Below are 16,424 nucleotides of genomic sequence, written 5' to 3' on the forward strand. Positions count from 1 at the left end.
TTTCAGCGTGAGTTCTAGAAGTCAGATGTGTATATATTACCCTATTCTGTGTCATAAATTCAATGGAGGAAGAAAAAGTTTTCTTAATTGTATACTGTCCTGTGCCTGACAAATACTAGATGCTAAATAAACGCTTAATTAATAAGAGTGGGAAATAGCTTATTGATCAATACTGCCACCTGCTTGCACTAGGGAAAATGTAGGTGGTGGGCATACATACTATTTTAATTCATAATACCTGTGACAGGACAGGCTATTAACTTGCCAATTTCAGTTGTGAACCTTTTAAAGGTACTCATATCCCAGGGGTGCATGGGTGGCTCAGTTAGTTAAGCATTTGCCTTCAGTTCAGGTCATGATCCCAGGGTCCTGGGATTGAGCTCTGCATTGGGCTCTCTGCTCAGCTGGGAGTCTGCTTCTGCCTCTCACTCTCCCTCTGTGCTCTCTCTCTCAGATAAATAAATAAAATCTTAAAAAAAAAAAACGAACTCACATCCCAGAAAGTTAATGACAGTGGGTTAGTGCGATTTCAAAAAGTTTGTTTCATCCTCAGCATGCTTGACATTCCCTTCTTTGATGTTGAAGTTTTGAGCTGTCTCTAATCTAAATTCTGTGCTGGGGCCAAACAGCTAATTGTGGTAGGTAGTTTTTCTAGTGTAATATCAGAGTAAAGAATGTTGTGATAATAATAAAGAAAATCACTGAGATAAGAATATAAACATATTCTTCTATAAAATGGAAATAAATCTTTAAATGTTAGCAAGATGGGGTGCCTGGGTGGCTCAGTCAATTAAGCGTCTGACTCTTGATCTCAGCTCAGGTCTTGATCTCAGGGTTGTGAGTTCAAGCTCCATGTTGGGCTCCATGCTGGGCGTGGAGCCTACTTAAAAGAAAATGTTAGGAGCACCTGGGTGGCTCAGTTGATTAAGCATCTGCCTTCAGCTCAGGTCATGATCCCAGGGTCCTGGGATCGAGCCCCGCATCGGGCTCCCTGCTCTGCGGGAAGCCTACTTCTCCCTCTTCCACTCCCCCTGCTTGTGTTCCCTCTTTGCTGTCTCTCTCTCTGTCAAATAAATAAATAAATAAATAAATAAATAAATAAATTCTTAAAAAAAATGTTAACAAGATAATGAAAAGAACCAATAATATTATACTATCAATTCTAATACAATAGATAGACTTTTTAGTACTAAGTATAACGTATTTATGCTTTAGAAAAATGATGCCATGGTTGCTGCTATTTGCTTATATGGCCAGTTATTCAAACACATATAGTGTTTGTGATTTTTTTCTAATGCAGTAATATTTCAATTACTTGGGATGCCTGGGTGGCTCAGTCAATTAAGCGTCTGCCTTCGGCTCAGGTCATGCTCCCAGGGTTCTGGGATCGATTCCCACATCAGGCTCCTTGTTCAGCAGGGAGCCTGCTTCTCCCTCTGCCTGCTGCTCCCCCTGCTTGTGCTCTCTCTCTCTCTCTGACAAGTAAATAAATAAAATCTTAAAAAAGTAAAACATTATTTGTTATGTATCATTTTTCTACTGTGTCTTAGAGTAAGATGGGAACCTTCAAGGAGTAGATAGTAGTGGAGAAAGATATATTAAAATAATGACAATGAAATATGATAAGTACAATAATAAAATAATATATTTAAAATGGAAATAATGAACTCTGAGAGTCAGGATGGGGAAAAGTTATTGGATTACTCCTTCACCTGTTGACACTATGGATAAAGATACATACTTCTCTGAAAATACATGATTCAGTGAAGACTGCTTTATTGTTTATATTTTTCTCACTATTTACATGTAGATTAGTTTTGGTTTCTGCCCATAACTACAACTTGCCCTTCTAAAAACGAGCCATTTCTCTCGTGCTAGTTCACAGGTTAATCATTCTGCAGCCTTATTTCCCAGAGGCTTAGACTCTGGGGCAGTACATCTTCGTATCTTTCTTTCTGAAGTAGCTCCTCTCATCCATTCTTCTCATACATCTAGTTCAGTGGAGTTGTGATGAGATGAGCATTGCGTCTGAATTAGCAGTCACTCACCTTGCTAATAGATTTCCACAGTAAGGCTTATAGGTTGTCAGTCAGCACAAGAAATAATTTTTTTATAGAATGGGGAATTAGCTGAAATTACATGAAGATGTACTTTATTGTTTTGAAAATATGGTTCTAAAAATTTGGGTGACAAACACAAGTGTTATCTAGCTGTTAATAGTTGACTAGCTAGTCTTTTTTTCAGTGAATTTACTAGTTAACATTCTAGCATAGAGCATAAAATACTTTTTTTCCTAAACTTATTTGACATAGATTATGGACTGATCTCAGTTTTGAAATGTTTCTGTATACCACAGGATAAGAAAAGATATAGATAACATACATAAAGGCCTTTACAGTCTTACTACTAAAAAACTTCAATCTTTGCATAAAGTTTTAAACATCTGTATTTTAGGCAAGACTCTCAGAGATAGGAATGGAGAATGGTTTCATTTGCTTTGTTCATATATAGATCATGATGAAATTAATAGATCACAACTTTCATTCATAGTACTTCAGAGAATATTGAAAATTATTTTTATTCAATTTTTCAAAATCTGGTTAGAGGTTTGGTTGACTAGTTTTGCTTGCCAAATTCTTTCTTCACAGATCAAATTAACATTGTAAACAAGATAGGGAGAATTATTGAAATATTTGGGAAAATAAAGTCTTCATGAGTACTTATAAACATATACATTCTCACTTAAAGGACAAACTAATAAAAATAATTATGAAATGGGACCCATGGAAGATGGGGATGTCAGGTGGTGGAAGGTCTTTTCAATATATACTTTTTGATTATCACTTTGAGTTTTGAATCATGTAAATATTTTGCCTATTCAAAAATAAAACATGACTATACATACCTGCATATAAATACACATTTGTCAGCATCAGGTTTTCCCATAACTTCATACCACACAAAGGAGCTATATAACCATAAGAGAATTCCTTTGAATATACAAAATTATTTTCTTCTTTTAAATATCCTAGATTTTGGAAGTGGCCCTGGTTTATTAAAGTTGGTCTGTGTCCTCAATTGAGTAGACTTAATTTGAAAAAGTTACTTCATTTAGAGAGAGGACATGATTTCATTTTTATTTTATTTTTTTTATTTTTCACAAGAGAGAGGACATGATTTCAATTGAAGTCAAGGTGTATACTGTTATATGACTGATGGGTAGTCCATTTGTCCTCTAATAAGCTAGTTAGCACTGACAAATTTTAGAGAAAATTTCAGGTGTTCATTTTATAATTAGTTTCTTTATATAGCCCAGAATTGAGGCAGGTGGTGGAGGGGAAATTACTTTTTTTTTTTTACACTTTGTATTTTTTTAAAAAATCTTGAGTGCTCTGAATCTTCTAACAAAAGGGTTTATAGGTCCATTCCTAACAGTTGGGTTTTTTTGTTTTTGTTTTGTTTTTTTTTTTTTGCTAAGAGATTTCTTTTTAAAAAGAACTTTCCTTTGAAGTAAGCTAATTGTTTATTTAGAAAACTAACGATTTGCTGGGTACATGTACATACTGTTTCTGAGGGTAATTTCCAGAAGACCCAAGATGTATGTCTTTATAAAATTTTAGATTATCTTATTTCATTTATGTTTTAAAGTAAAAGACATTACAGTGACTTAATGTGTTAGTTATAAAGGTAAACATATTTATTTTTAAAATTATGGTTACTTCATGCAGCATTTAGAATCATTTGCCTAATGAAAGTCATTCATTAACCATAGCGGAGAGTATTAAAATGTAGTAAGTCCACATAGTATTTCTTTTTTTCTGAGGAAACTTTTTAAGTACATAAATAACTATAGCCACACAGTTTACTTGTAATAAAGAATGTTAATGGGGAGGGTAGGATTTAATTAACTAGACCCTTAATAATGGGCCTTTCTAGTCCAAGGAATCTTATAATTGCCTCTGAAGCTAGTTGTGTAGCAAGTTGGGAGATAAAATATCTAGATTTGTGAAGTAGTTGTTCTGAGCAAAAGGTTGCCTTCAGGCACACTTTGGTATTTTTTTATTATTGTGTAAACTACCCTTTTAAAGATAAACAATACACACTGTCAAAATAATTTTGGAGGTAGAAGTCCAATACTTCCTGTTTACTCAAGATTAAATTCACAAATAAGGTTAAGACTCTCCAATGAGCCCAGTTTTTGCTTTCTTTGGAGAAATAGGACCTTTTGGCCAAACTTTATACACTTAATACCAATCTGATAGTCTTAAAAATAAATCGTCATGATTACTAAGAATTGATGAAGTGTGTGGTAATTTTCTTGATATGTTTTAAATGAGTGAAATGGAAAAACATAGGGAATATTTTCATTAAATGTTAATATAAGAAATATGCAGGTTGAAATATGACTTATTACCTAATTTCTGCAAATGTTATATGCTCCAAACTGGTTTACTTTATTGTAAATCCCCCCAAAGAATATTTAATTTCTCCCTTTGGGATTGCTCATTTTGTGTCATCTAAGCTACTTGAAAAATGTGATCAGTCTGTGCCAGTACTGCAATAGGATAACAGTTAGTGGAAATAGCCTGCTTTGCTTCTGTTGGGAGGACTGTATGGAAAATATATTCCATTTTCAAAATGTTTCTGAAAACACTTATTTGTGGAAAGGATGCTTGCCATTTAAAACTCTTCAGAAATGCAGGCTTTACAAAATACAAAATAATCTCCTGAAAGTTTAAAAGGGGAAGGGGGCTGTCGTGTGGGGGCGGTCTCATTTGCTGCCCACATCCTCCCTCTGTTCCGTGCGTTGTGTGCTTACGGGTTCCCTGGAGCGGATCACCATATAATTGATGTGCAGTCTGCATTGCTGAATCCTGGACTGCACCATTCTGTGTTCAAGGGAAGATGTAATCTGATCCCTCTGCTGCTGAGGGAGGAATCTGTTCAGTCAAGGCTTTGACAGGGCATAGTCTCCTCCAATAATCTTCTCGGTTCTCTCTCATTATTCCCTCGAGTTCTCCTCAGTCAAGCTGCATGTATGTATGTGTGTCCCGAGAAGCGGTTTGATACTGAGCTGCATTTGCCTTTACTGTGGAGTTTTGTTGCCGGTTCTGCTCCCTAATCTTCCCTTTCTGACGTGCCTGAGCATGTCCACATTAGAATCTGTGACATACCTACCTGAAAAAGGTTTATATTGTCAGAGACTGCCAAGCAGCCGGACACACGGGGGCACAGAATCACTGAAGGGGAAAAATACAGAAAATATGGGTTTCTACGGCACCCTAAAAATGATTTTTTACAAAGTAAGTAATCTGTTTTCTTCCTGTGTTGTATGATTGTGTGTGTGTGTGCCTGCCTGAGAAGGAAAATCTGTATCATCAGAGATGGCTGCAGTATCCTCTAATTTTGGTGGGTGGCTGGATGGCTGGTATTCTGTTTTATAACGTGAATGTAAGCAAATAATGCAAAGACCGCGTAAGCTGTAAACAGCTTTAAATTTAAAATAAAATGTATATTTTAATCTGGGAATTTTCACTAAAAATATATTTAGACTTTGGAAATGTGGCTCCGTTAAATGCTGACCTGGAAATACTCTACCCTTAGTTGGCTTTTAGTGAATCTTTTGCCTTTAATTTTTCTATACCTTATGTATATTTCTTTTCTTTTTTCTTTAGTTGACTCTTTTAAAGTCTAGAATCACTACAATATTTAGGACTTATGTCTTAAAAGATCGTATTTACTTTCTGTGCCCCTTAAAAAATTGCAGAATTAATTTTTGTTTCTAAAGTCAGGATTTTCAGTAAATGATATAATATTTAAAAGACTTCTGTGGGTCCTACAGAAAGTGCTTTATTTGGTAAAATATTCTGAAGATAAAAAAATCCTTTCCAAATGGTTCCCTCGATATGTCTTTTGGGCATTTTTATTCATTGAAGGATTTCTAAGATGGAAATAAAGTTTGCTTTTGGTGGCAAATGGCATTTGCACCAATGTGTATTTACAAGATACCCAGGGAAGTTCTGAAAGCCAGTATTACAACTTAATTAGAATGAATATCAAAGTTTCTCATGTTAATTTTGAAAATAAGAATCTGTGGAAGTTATGGAAAAAAAGTAGATTTTTAAGGTAATCTGTACTGACTGACCTTCCTGATAGATACATTTGCGTGTATGTGTACGTGTCTATAATTTATATACATGGAAGCACGTGGCTGTCTGTATGTTAAGGCTTGTATGTTTATTTTTGCTTTTTATTAAAATTATTTGGAGAAAGAAAATAATGGTTTTTGAGAGGAATCACTTTAAAACAATATAATGAGTACAGAAACTTCTGAAGGGTTGAAATAAGACCAATTCCATTTCTTTCCAGTAGGTATTTCTTGAACTAAGGTACAAATCCTGGATGAGCTTGTTGTACCCTCACTCTAGTCCCTGATATCATAAGATCATCCCTGTATTTTGGAAGACTTTTTCATGATGATAAAAACATAGTCTTTATTATCCATAGTGTGGTTCAAAAATTTTTATAGAGTCTTGTTGGTTCTTCTTAGTATTTATAATGTAGCATGCTGTGTTATGATGTTCTCATGTGAGGCAGTAGGTAAGGAAAGAAGTCTGCTGCAAAGCAAGGGTTTTCACCTTATTATAAAAAAATGAGTATAGCTCTCTATCACTCTGGGTCTCCCCCTCCCCCATAATTTTCAGTAGTACAGTAATTAATTAGAAGACACAGATCTTGAGGGGGTTGTTGAAATAGAAAAAGTTGAATCTTAACAGATCTTATTTTCTAGTTTTAATGACAGATCTATAGTTCGATGACCTCAGTTACTAACAGATGGTGAAATATAAAAAGTAAAAATTTCAATTTTGATGTTGACAAAATGCAATTCTGAATGTATTTACAGTATTACACATACATAGCATAAGGAAATACTTGAAAACTATAGATATCGGATATACCTTACAAAGATATTGAACTCATTCTTTTAAAATCTTTTTGTTGATGTTGCTTTTCAAGTTAGAATATTTTGTCCTGAGTGAGCATCTGTCAGTGAAGTTATATTCTGTGTAAATATCAACTGATGGCTTTTTTTCCACCTTTATTATACCATCTCCAGACTTCTCTCCTGTTATAGATTTACTTTTTTACTCCCCTCATTGCCCATATTCATTGCTTTTGCCTTATTATAATTACTTTCCAAGATCATTTTATTTACACTGTTCTTTTTATACTTTTGTAATAATCTGTGTGTTTTAAATTCAGTTACTGTTACTTCCATTCAGGTTTCAAAATTTTGAGTTTTGTCTGTTTTATCTTGAAATATGTTTTTAAAGGAAAATGATGATCACTAAGAGAGACATGTTAAATATGGTTCTGTAATATGTGTATTAACATGGAATTTTCCCCTATATTGGTTCTTAAACTGGAAAATGTGAAAGGTATATCACTTTCAAGGAATATGTATGATGAATATCAATTTTTTAAATCACCATATGCTATTCTTCTGGACAAAATATTGGAGGGGGGAATTCACCTTTCTAGTCTTTAAAGAGTAAAACAAAGTAGAACTAGTAAAAGAAACCATAAAGCATTTATTTTCTACATACATTAACTATGCCTAATTAATGAAAATTTAGGCATATGAAAATTTAAGAATTTTTTTTACTATTGCCAGTGCTAACGTTAAGATTTGCTAGTTGGGACAAGTGATTTTTTTCTTAAATCTATCTTATTTGCTTTACCTTATAGATGAAAAGAAAATTAGACCATGGTTCTGAGGTCCGCTCTTTTTCTTTGGGAAAGAAACCATGCAAAGTCTCAGAATATACAAGGTAATATTAAGTATAATAATTAATTCACTCATGATTTTTATGTTTCTTTAAAGAGGTGATGATTCCAAAAGCATTTCTTCCAGTTTATTCTCATAGGATCATAATGTCACTAGTACTGTTGACTCTGTAACACATTTTGAGATCACTAAAAATTGAGAAATACATAATTTTAAGTAAGAAGAATGACTACCACTATAGCCTGTGTTTTCTTACTAATACTTTGAAATAAGACACAGCAGAATTTTTCTTACGAATAAAATTTTTAAATCACAAATTTTAAGGAATTCTAAAAAGTAAATTCTAAAATATGAATATGAGCAAATATGTCTTGTTACTATAGCAACAGCTATTCTAGGGTAGATATTTATATATGCAAAATTGAAGATATATTTATTAGCAGTGAATTAAACCTCACAGTTGCTAAATAAATCTTACTGTGTTAGAAATCCCCTTTTATTTGCTTGGTAGATCTTATGTTTTTAACACATACATTTCCACATGAGTAAAATAGTTTCCATAACAACTAAATACAATTGTAGTCTTGTTTTGTGCACCATTCCATCATTTTTGGATTTTGCATCAGTATAAAACTTTTCCCACTCTCACGCTAATTAGGCTAACTTAAGCACAATATCTATTACCCAGCCAGTTAAAAGTGGTTTTGGATGTCATTTGGAATTTTAAAATTTAAATGACAAAAGTATCTTCAGAGCTTTTTTTGGTCTTCTTTGCATAATTGTCACTACTTCAAATTACTGATTAAAAGTTAGCTCTAGAAGCCATAAGAACTTCATGATGGTGATATTTCTTTTTTTCCCTAAATATTTTGATTTAAAGTTATGCTTATTATGTAAGGTGCAATAAAATTAACATTCCTCAGACTTATTTCTGTGATTGAGCACTGTTAGAGATTGCATCTCTTTTTTTTCCCAAAGAGTTTGTATTTTTATTTCATTCAGTTGTAAAAAAAATTTTTTTCAAATGCTCTTCCATGAAATTTGAAATCATAATAATTAGTTTTATATGCAAAAAATGCAGAGATGATACAGACGAGAAAAACAAAACTCTCTCCTATTTATTCAAGAAATGCTTTCTGTGTGATTTCCCCATGTTGATTGCCCTGTCCCCTTCTCTGTTCCCCTTTGCCTTTTGACAGTTTCACTGTTTGGGCACCTCCACCAGAGGGTGTGGAGTGATAAGAGAGACAAGTGAAACTCTTCACTTCATTTTTGCTTTTTTCTTCTAGTCTTGATAAAGTATTTCTTAGATGAGAAAGTTGAGTTTAATGTTAAAAATGTACTATTTTTAATGTGTAGATTCCAGTCAGCCATATCATTTTGGTCTTCTAATAATATGGCTGATACCAGGACAAAGGTATTAAAGGGTTCAGTTGTTTTTAAGGCCGCTTATAAACAAATGCTAAATTTTTACTACAGGACACATTTTAATCGAATTTTACCTTTAGTTGCTCACTTTTTATATTGAGAAAACACCCGAAAAGGTGCATGTTCTGTTTTCAGCCTTTTAACATAATCTTACCAAAGCAAACCAAACAGCATATTGACTTCCATGTCTTTTTGGAGACTTTGTCAGTATATATTTGGTGTTTTTTAATTTTTTTGACAGATTTTCTAATAATAACAATGAAACTGATTTTCCATCTTAACATCTTTATTAGAAAATTTAAGTTATGATCATATTCTCTTTCATTTTGGAGAAGAAAATGAGCTTTTGAAATTTGATAGACAGTAAGATAGATTTAATTGTTTTGTTAGAGATTATCATAGATGTATAATGTTAAAAGATTTAAAGGTGGTAGATATGTAGATTTTTCTGTAAAATATGGTGACTAAGATACATTTTTTAACAAAATAATGAGATACGTTGGATAGTAAAGAACCGGGGAGTTGTTTTCATTAGTAATTTATCAAAGCAGATATTGAGCTGTTAGGATACAATTTTTGTGTTCTTTGGATTTAAAACACTTTATTATCATAGCTCAATAAGCTGAAGATTATTTTACAAATGTAATTATGAGTCTTCCTGCATTTTTTTCCAAATGTCTCTAAAATAGAGATATTCAGTATTTACCTCAAGAATAAACAGTTTAATTATTATTGAATTAGAAAGTAAAGGTTAATATATTAATAACTTGGTTATAACTATACTTTTTCTGCTATTAATCATTTTTAGGAAAGTTGGACAGTTCTAGAGATAGATCATCTAGTCTTAACTCTTTCATTTTACTAGTGGCAGAATTGAATTTCAGGTTTGTTTGTTTTCTTTAATGTCTCAGAGTTTTAATTATTGTATAAAAGTATTTAGATCATCTCATTTTATTTAATTTCATATATAATGTAGTAAGTTTTCAATATTTAACTGTTTTTGAGTAAATATATGTCTAATCAAGGCTTGTTCCTGTCAAATGTCATCTACGCTAAGCTTTATAAAGAACAGTGGAAAGTTGAAAAGAAATAAATATTACAAATAATTTAGAAGTATCTAGTGAAATGTCCAAAATATTTGAGCATACTGCTTCTACATATGAATTTTTTAAAGCATTAGTAAGTTTTACAACTCTTTTAATTAAGGAAATTGGAACTTTTATTTAATTAAGTAACTGAAGAGTGGTCATAAGAGAGGTGGGACCTGTATCTTCTAAGGATTTTAACATCACTTATATGTATCAACAAGTTGCAGTTTTGCCATAGAGATTCTGTCATTTGGTTGCAATTAGCATTGCTGGGATAATAACAGGTGGCTATGTAGGAGGCGGGAAACCTACTCTAAGAATAGCAGACTAGATTTTGTGTATCCTTGCTGTCTGGGAATAAGCAAACAAAAGTAATAATTCTATTGATGTTTGAAATATGCCAGATCATATTCTTACTAAATTAAAGCCCATTATTCTTAATAAATGCCTATCTTTGTTTCCACTCTTGTGGGTTTTTTTGTTTGTTTTTTGTTGTTTTTTGTAGCACCACTGGGCTTGTACCATGTTCAGCAACACCAACAACTTTTGGAGACCTGAGAGCAGCCAATGGCCAAGGGCAACAACGACGCCGAATTACATCTGTCCAACCACCTACAGGCCTCCAGGAATGGCTGAAAATGTTTCAGGTGACATGTCTAACAGTACTTGAAATGCTTCACTTAATTGCTGGAAAAAATAAGGGATTATTCAGCCATGAGAAGAAACTGTTACATGCTACACCATGGATGAACCTTGAAAGCATTATGTTAAGTGAAAGAAGCCAGACACAAAAGGCCACATATTGCATGATTATATTTACATGAACTATCCAGAACAGGCAAATCCATAGAGACAGAATGTAGTTTAGTGATTGCAATGTGATTGGTGAGGGGATATTGGGACTAACTGCTAATAGGTACGGGATCTCTTTTTGGGGTGTTGGAAATGTTCTGGAGTCGTTAGTGATGACGGTTGCATAGCAAGATAGGTATGCTGGGAACCATTTAAGTGTACATTTTAAATGGTGACTTTTATGTTATGTGATGTATATGTCAATAAAAAATGCCTTTGAAAATAAGGAAGCTCATTTTAACTTTTAAGTGTATCCATCGAGAGAATCCAATGCATATTTTGTATTAGTGTGCATTTGCATTTTTTATTGCCTTTTAGATAGTAAGACCTTTCTTCCTTTTCTCCTTGATGTTTGGGTTTCTGGGGTTGCTGAATGTACTTGCTCTCTAAAATTTTTTGCTTAGGGGTTGCCTAGGTGGCTCAGTTGGTTTAGCAGCTGATCCTTGGTTTCAGGCTCAGGTCATGATCTCAGGGGCCTGGGATTGAGCCCCTTGTCGGGCTCCATGCTCAGTGGGGAGTCTGCTTAAGGATTCTCTGTCTCCCTCTCCCTCTGCCCCCTCCCCTCACTGGTGTGCACACGCACGCACTCTCCCAAATAAATCTTTTAAAAAATAAATAAAATAGAGTGCTTGAAAGTTAAGCATTTCGGAGTAATGTGGGAACTCTGCTAATTAATCACTGGTGGTGACTTACCCATCACTGTTACCCTAGTAGTCTTCAAGAGTTGATACAGCTTCTTTTCATCTGTGCCATGCTTATGTATGGCTTCTTATGTTCAAATTCTGATTACTGTATTTTACTGGCATTTAAATTCTTTGAAAGTTTACCAGGAAGATTGGCTACAACCAAACCTCTGTTAGGAATTTTATAACTCCTGATAGTGATAGTAAATTGATTTATTTCTTTTTCCAATGAGATAATGCATATAAATCAAGTATTTAGCAAAATAGTTGACCTAGATTTAACACTTGCTTAATTGTTCTTTGTGAATACTAAATAATAAATTATGTAAAGTGAAGCTATCTCTGATATTAACCATGGCATTAATGTAAAATGAATATATTTCCTTACCTCCAACTGCTTGATTGGTGGTATTTTATGAATGCATAAGGGAATAAAAATGCATAAAGGAAAAAGAAGATACTTTACTTGACTTTATTTGATATTTCAGATATTTAAGATGTCCATTATGTAAATCCTTATATATTAAATTCCTGGGCAAAAACTAAATAAGTGTCCTAATCTTTTTCTTCTATTGCTAGAAAACTCACTTGAATCAATGTTGCTTTTAAATGGATTTTTAGAATTGTTTTCTGCCCTTCAGGTGATTTCAGAGAAACTAGGGTAACCTTTTTTTTTCAGTTGGTAACTGAAAGGTTAGAGCAGTGGTTCTCAACAGGGGGCAGATTTTCCCCTCTGTTGAAACATTTTTGGTTTCTACAAATGGGGTGGAGGGCAGGACACTGCTGGCGTCTAGTAGGTAAGGGCAATGTAAAGGACAGCCTCCTGTAGCAAACTGTCCTCAGGCCCAAAATGTCACCAGTGTGAGACTGAGCATCTGTGGGTTAGAGGAATTAAAGTTGTATATTATTCTTATTGTAATGTTATGAACGACTAAAATTACAAATAATTTTTTTTGTTTGCATCGCCACAAAGTGATTAAACTTACTTTTCCCCAAGGATTGTTCTCTCTCCTCCTCCCAGTTCTTTTACCTGAGGTTCCTGATTTTTTTAAAAGTTTTAATTTTTTCCTATGCATCCACTCAGAATTTTAATTTTTTTTTACCATATCCTTTTTTTTTTTTAAAGGTTTTATTTATTTATTTGACAGAGAGGGGGAACACAAGCAGGGGGAGTGGGAGAGGAAGAAACAGACTCCCCGTTGAGCAGGGAGCCTGACATGGGGCTCCATCCCAGGACCCTGGGATCATGACCTGAGCCGAAGGCAGATGCTTGAGCCACCCAGGCGCCCCTACCATATCCTTTTGATAAGAAATTTATCCATCAGTAAGAGGTGAAAATAGGACTCAGACATTCACATTTTTAAAGAAATACTTTAAAGATTTTTATCATCTTTGATTAAGCCAAGATGGGAATATAGGTATGTGTTGTCATGCTTGCACACACATACAGTGGGAGCAGCACAGCACTTGAGAGTAATGCAGAAGCTGATTTCATAACATTTTTTAAAGATTATTTATTTATTTATTTATTTATTTATTTATTTATTTATTTATTTATTGAAAGAGCATGAACAGGGGAGGGGCAGACGGAGAGTCAGGCCCCCTGCGGAGCCTGATCCTAGGACTCTTTGTGCTTTATTTTGCAGGGAGGATGTTTTAGGGAGTTCTTTGTATAATGCTTGCCTATTTCACTAGCTCATGCTTTTTTCTTTCATTCTTTTTTTTTTAAAGATTTTATTTATTTATTTATTTGAGAGGGAGCACAAGCAGCAGCAGTGGCAGAGGGAGAAGGAGAAAGCAGGCACCCCATCAAGCAGGGAGCCTGATGTAGGGCTTGATCCCAGGACCTCGGGATCATGACCTGAGCTGAAGGCAGACGCTTAACCTACTGAGCCACCCAGGCGCCCCTCGCTCATGGTTTTCTTACTGAAATGTCCACATGTTAGTTACCACATATTGTATGTCATCAAGTCTGAGATACATAGGTTATTAGAAGCATTCCATCTTCAAAAATGTTGTTTAAAAAATCATTTCTTAGAATTAATGAGATTCAATAAACTAAAGGTTAGCTTTTGTTCTGTAAAAACAAGCCCATTTGATTGCTTTTCATGTGACAAGTAGATGCAGTCAAGAAAACTTGTTCTTAGCTAATAGGAATAATAGGTAGAATTATCCCTGCAGGTATAGTACTATGTGTATTTTTTCAGATAAATATTCTGCAGCAAAGAAATCTACTGGCAACAAAAGGCCAACTAGACAGGTATATCAGGACCTTAATCCTTTGAGTACCATATCCATCTCTGACACACCCAGGGCCTCATTGTTGGGCATTGCCCTTTATTTTCAGGGCTGGCACCAAAGGAACTAGAGATGAATCACTTGCCTAAAAACCTACAATGCTTTCATGCTTAACATGTGGAGAGATGTTTCATAGTAAAGTGGGGGAGTCATGAGTTGACCTATGTGCTATAGTTGAGGGATAATTAAACTGGCATGATTTCTACAGATGTGCTGTGGGGGGTATTTAATGAGGACTTTTCTGTTACATAACAAGCAAAATGGGAGAGCTTGTCCCCTTACTGTTCTGCTATTGCTCCTAAGGCAATGATACAGCATTGTTTTGGTCCACCTCCATCTATTCTGACAGAGTACTCTGTACTCAATTTATAAATTGAATGAGAACAAATGATACACCATTTTGGATAAAGGGAAATTGAAACAAAATGCCCCTGCAATATAGAAGTGGAAATTCAAAACAAAACAACACACCAGAAATTTTGTACTGTTTAAATTTTTAGTAGCCATTGATTCTGCTTTTTTTGGCAGCCAGGTTGATGCTTCAGGTTGTTAATTTTGGGACAGAGGATTGGTCATTTTGTTTGCTTGTGCATTTGTGTGTTAATATGTGGGTTTAGTAAAGGCACCAATAACATTAACATTATCTTATGTTGAAATTTATATTTAGAGGTATCCTTATATAATGAGAAACACATATGACTTAGAAGAAAAAGATCTTAGTACAGATTTTGGCTTTGCCTCCTAATACTATGGAATTTTGTTGGTATTATGTAACCACTCTTGCCTTATTTTCATCCTCTGTAAAACAGATACAACACTAAAAGTTGTCAAACAGGAGACAACATATTAATGTGCTTACAGCTATATTTGGAAATATAGTGGAGATTCAGTAAATGTTAGTTTCCTCTCTTGGTCAAGAAATAGCCTTTGTGAGCCTTAGTTTTCTCCGGTCTAAAAAAGGGTTAGTAAAAACAGCTTCATACAAATGTTATTAGCTTAACATTATTAGCATTATTTTAATCAAAACAAATTTGCATTGCATAAAAACTGTGAATGTACTTGGAAAATACTTATACTCAAAGTATTTTTTAAATGATAAAGTAGAAAATACGTGTTTTGAAATTAAAAGTGGAATAAAAATACTCTCTTGAAGGATTTAATTAAGTTCCATGTTAACACTTAGAAATTGTACATGTTCTCTAACTTACTTTATTTAGGTCTTTTTTATTTGCTAGTCAACAAAATATTAAAACAGGATGATGCCAAAAGAAAATGAATTTAGTGTTACTTTGCAATTGTATTTGAAGCAGTATGAGCAAGAAACCTTGTGTGAGGAAGAGTTTAAGAAAGTCATGAGAACTGAGTTCTTGACCACGTGAAATTCAGGCACAGTACTGCCCAAAGTCATAAAATGTTTGTCTGAATGGGCTATAGGGATCATCCAGACTAGTAACCACTACTGTTTATGAATTACTTGCATCAATACTAGATGAGTTGTTTATTTAAAACATAAAATATCCTCAGCCCCACCTCGACCACTGAATCAGACTCTTTGATGGTGAATCGTAGGACTCTGATCCTTACACTCCTCAACCAGCATTTGGGTGACACTGGTCTTCACCAAGGACCTTATTATACAGGTGGGGTCTCTGAGACTCAGATTAATTAAGGCACTTTCAAATGGTTCCATGGTGAATTTACTGGTGAAACCCAAGCTCATGATTACAGTTCAGTGCTCCTTATATTCTTTTCTCCTACCTGCATGCTCTAATTATCTGAAATAAAATACCACTTCCATGGGGAATTTTCAAGTTTGCATTTGCAATTTTGTCCACAAAGTAAGTTTTGTTTCTCTTGATCCTCTCCGAATTTGGAATGTTTTTCCTATCCCCTTAAATACGTTCTCACATAACTTTACCATGAAAGACTAAAGGATGATACTTTTATCCAGGACAACTCTTTTTCAGAACAGAAATAAAATAATTATCAGAATCACGCAGCACTTTTGCAGATAAAGAAACTAAAGCCCACAGAGGTTAAACTGTAATCTAATTAGTGGCAGTATCTTCTCCAAAAGTTGGGTTTTCTGATCCCCAATTCAGTGCTCTTTCCACTATTCCTCATTAAAGGTTGGTGTGGGTTGTTGTTACTTTGTTTTAATGTAGTCATTGACTGCTAGTTTTTCAAGTTAATACATACTTCCCTTGGTGGTAAATCGTGTATGTATACAAAATTTGGAACCAGTCTTGGAACCAGACTAAATAAGTAAGTCCTAGTAATATCGTC

The 16,424-nt window shown here is 34.1% G+C and overlaps 1 protein-coding gene across 2 annotated transcripts in view; it reads left to right on the forward strand.

Annotated features, from left to right (window-relative positions):
* Positions 1-16,424, forward strand: part of FBXW7 (F-box and WD repeat domain containing 7) — a 221,422-nt gene that overhangs the window by 183,969 nt on the left and 21,029 nt on the right. For both annotated transcript variants that reach the window (XM_088021022.1, XM_088021021.1), the window contains 2 exons: positions 7,750-7,832; positions 10,811-10,952. In XM_088021022.1, coding sequence (XP_087877148.1) covers positions 7,750-7,832; positions 10,811-10,952 — 225 coding nt within the window. The remainder of the gene's footprint in view (positions 1-7,749; positions 7,833-10,810; positions 10,953-16,424) is intronic.

The sequence above is a fragment of the Eumetopias jubatus genome, unplaced genomic scaffold (assembly GCF_037043125.1).
Source record: "Eumetopias jubatus isolate StellerSeaLion01/CBP00866 unplaced genomic scaffold, mEumJub1_p1.0 scaffold_2, whole genome shotgun sequence".
Classification (NCBI taxonomy): Eukaryota; Metazoa; Chordata; class Mammalia; order Carnivora; family Otariidae; genus Eumetopias; species Eumetopias jubatus.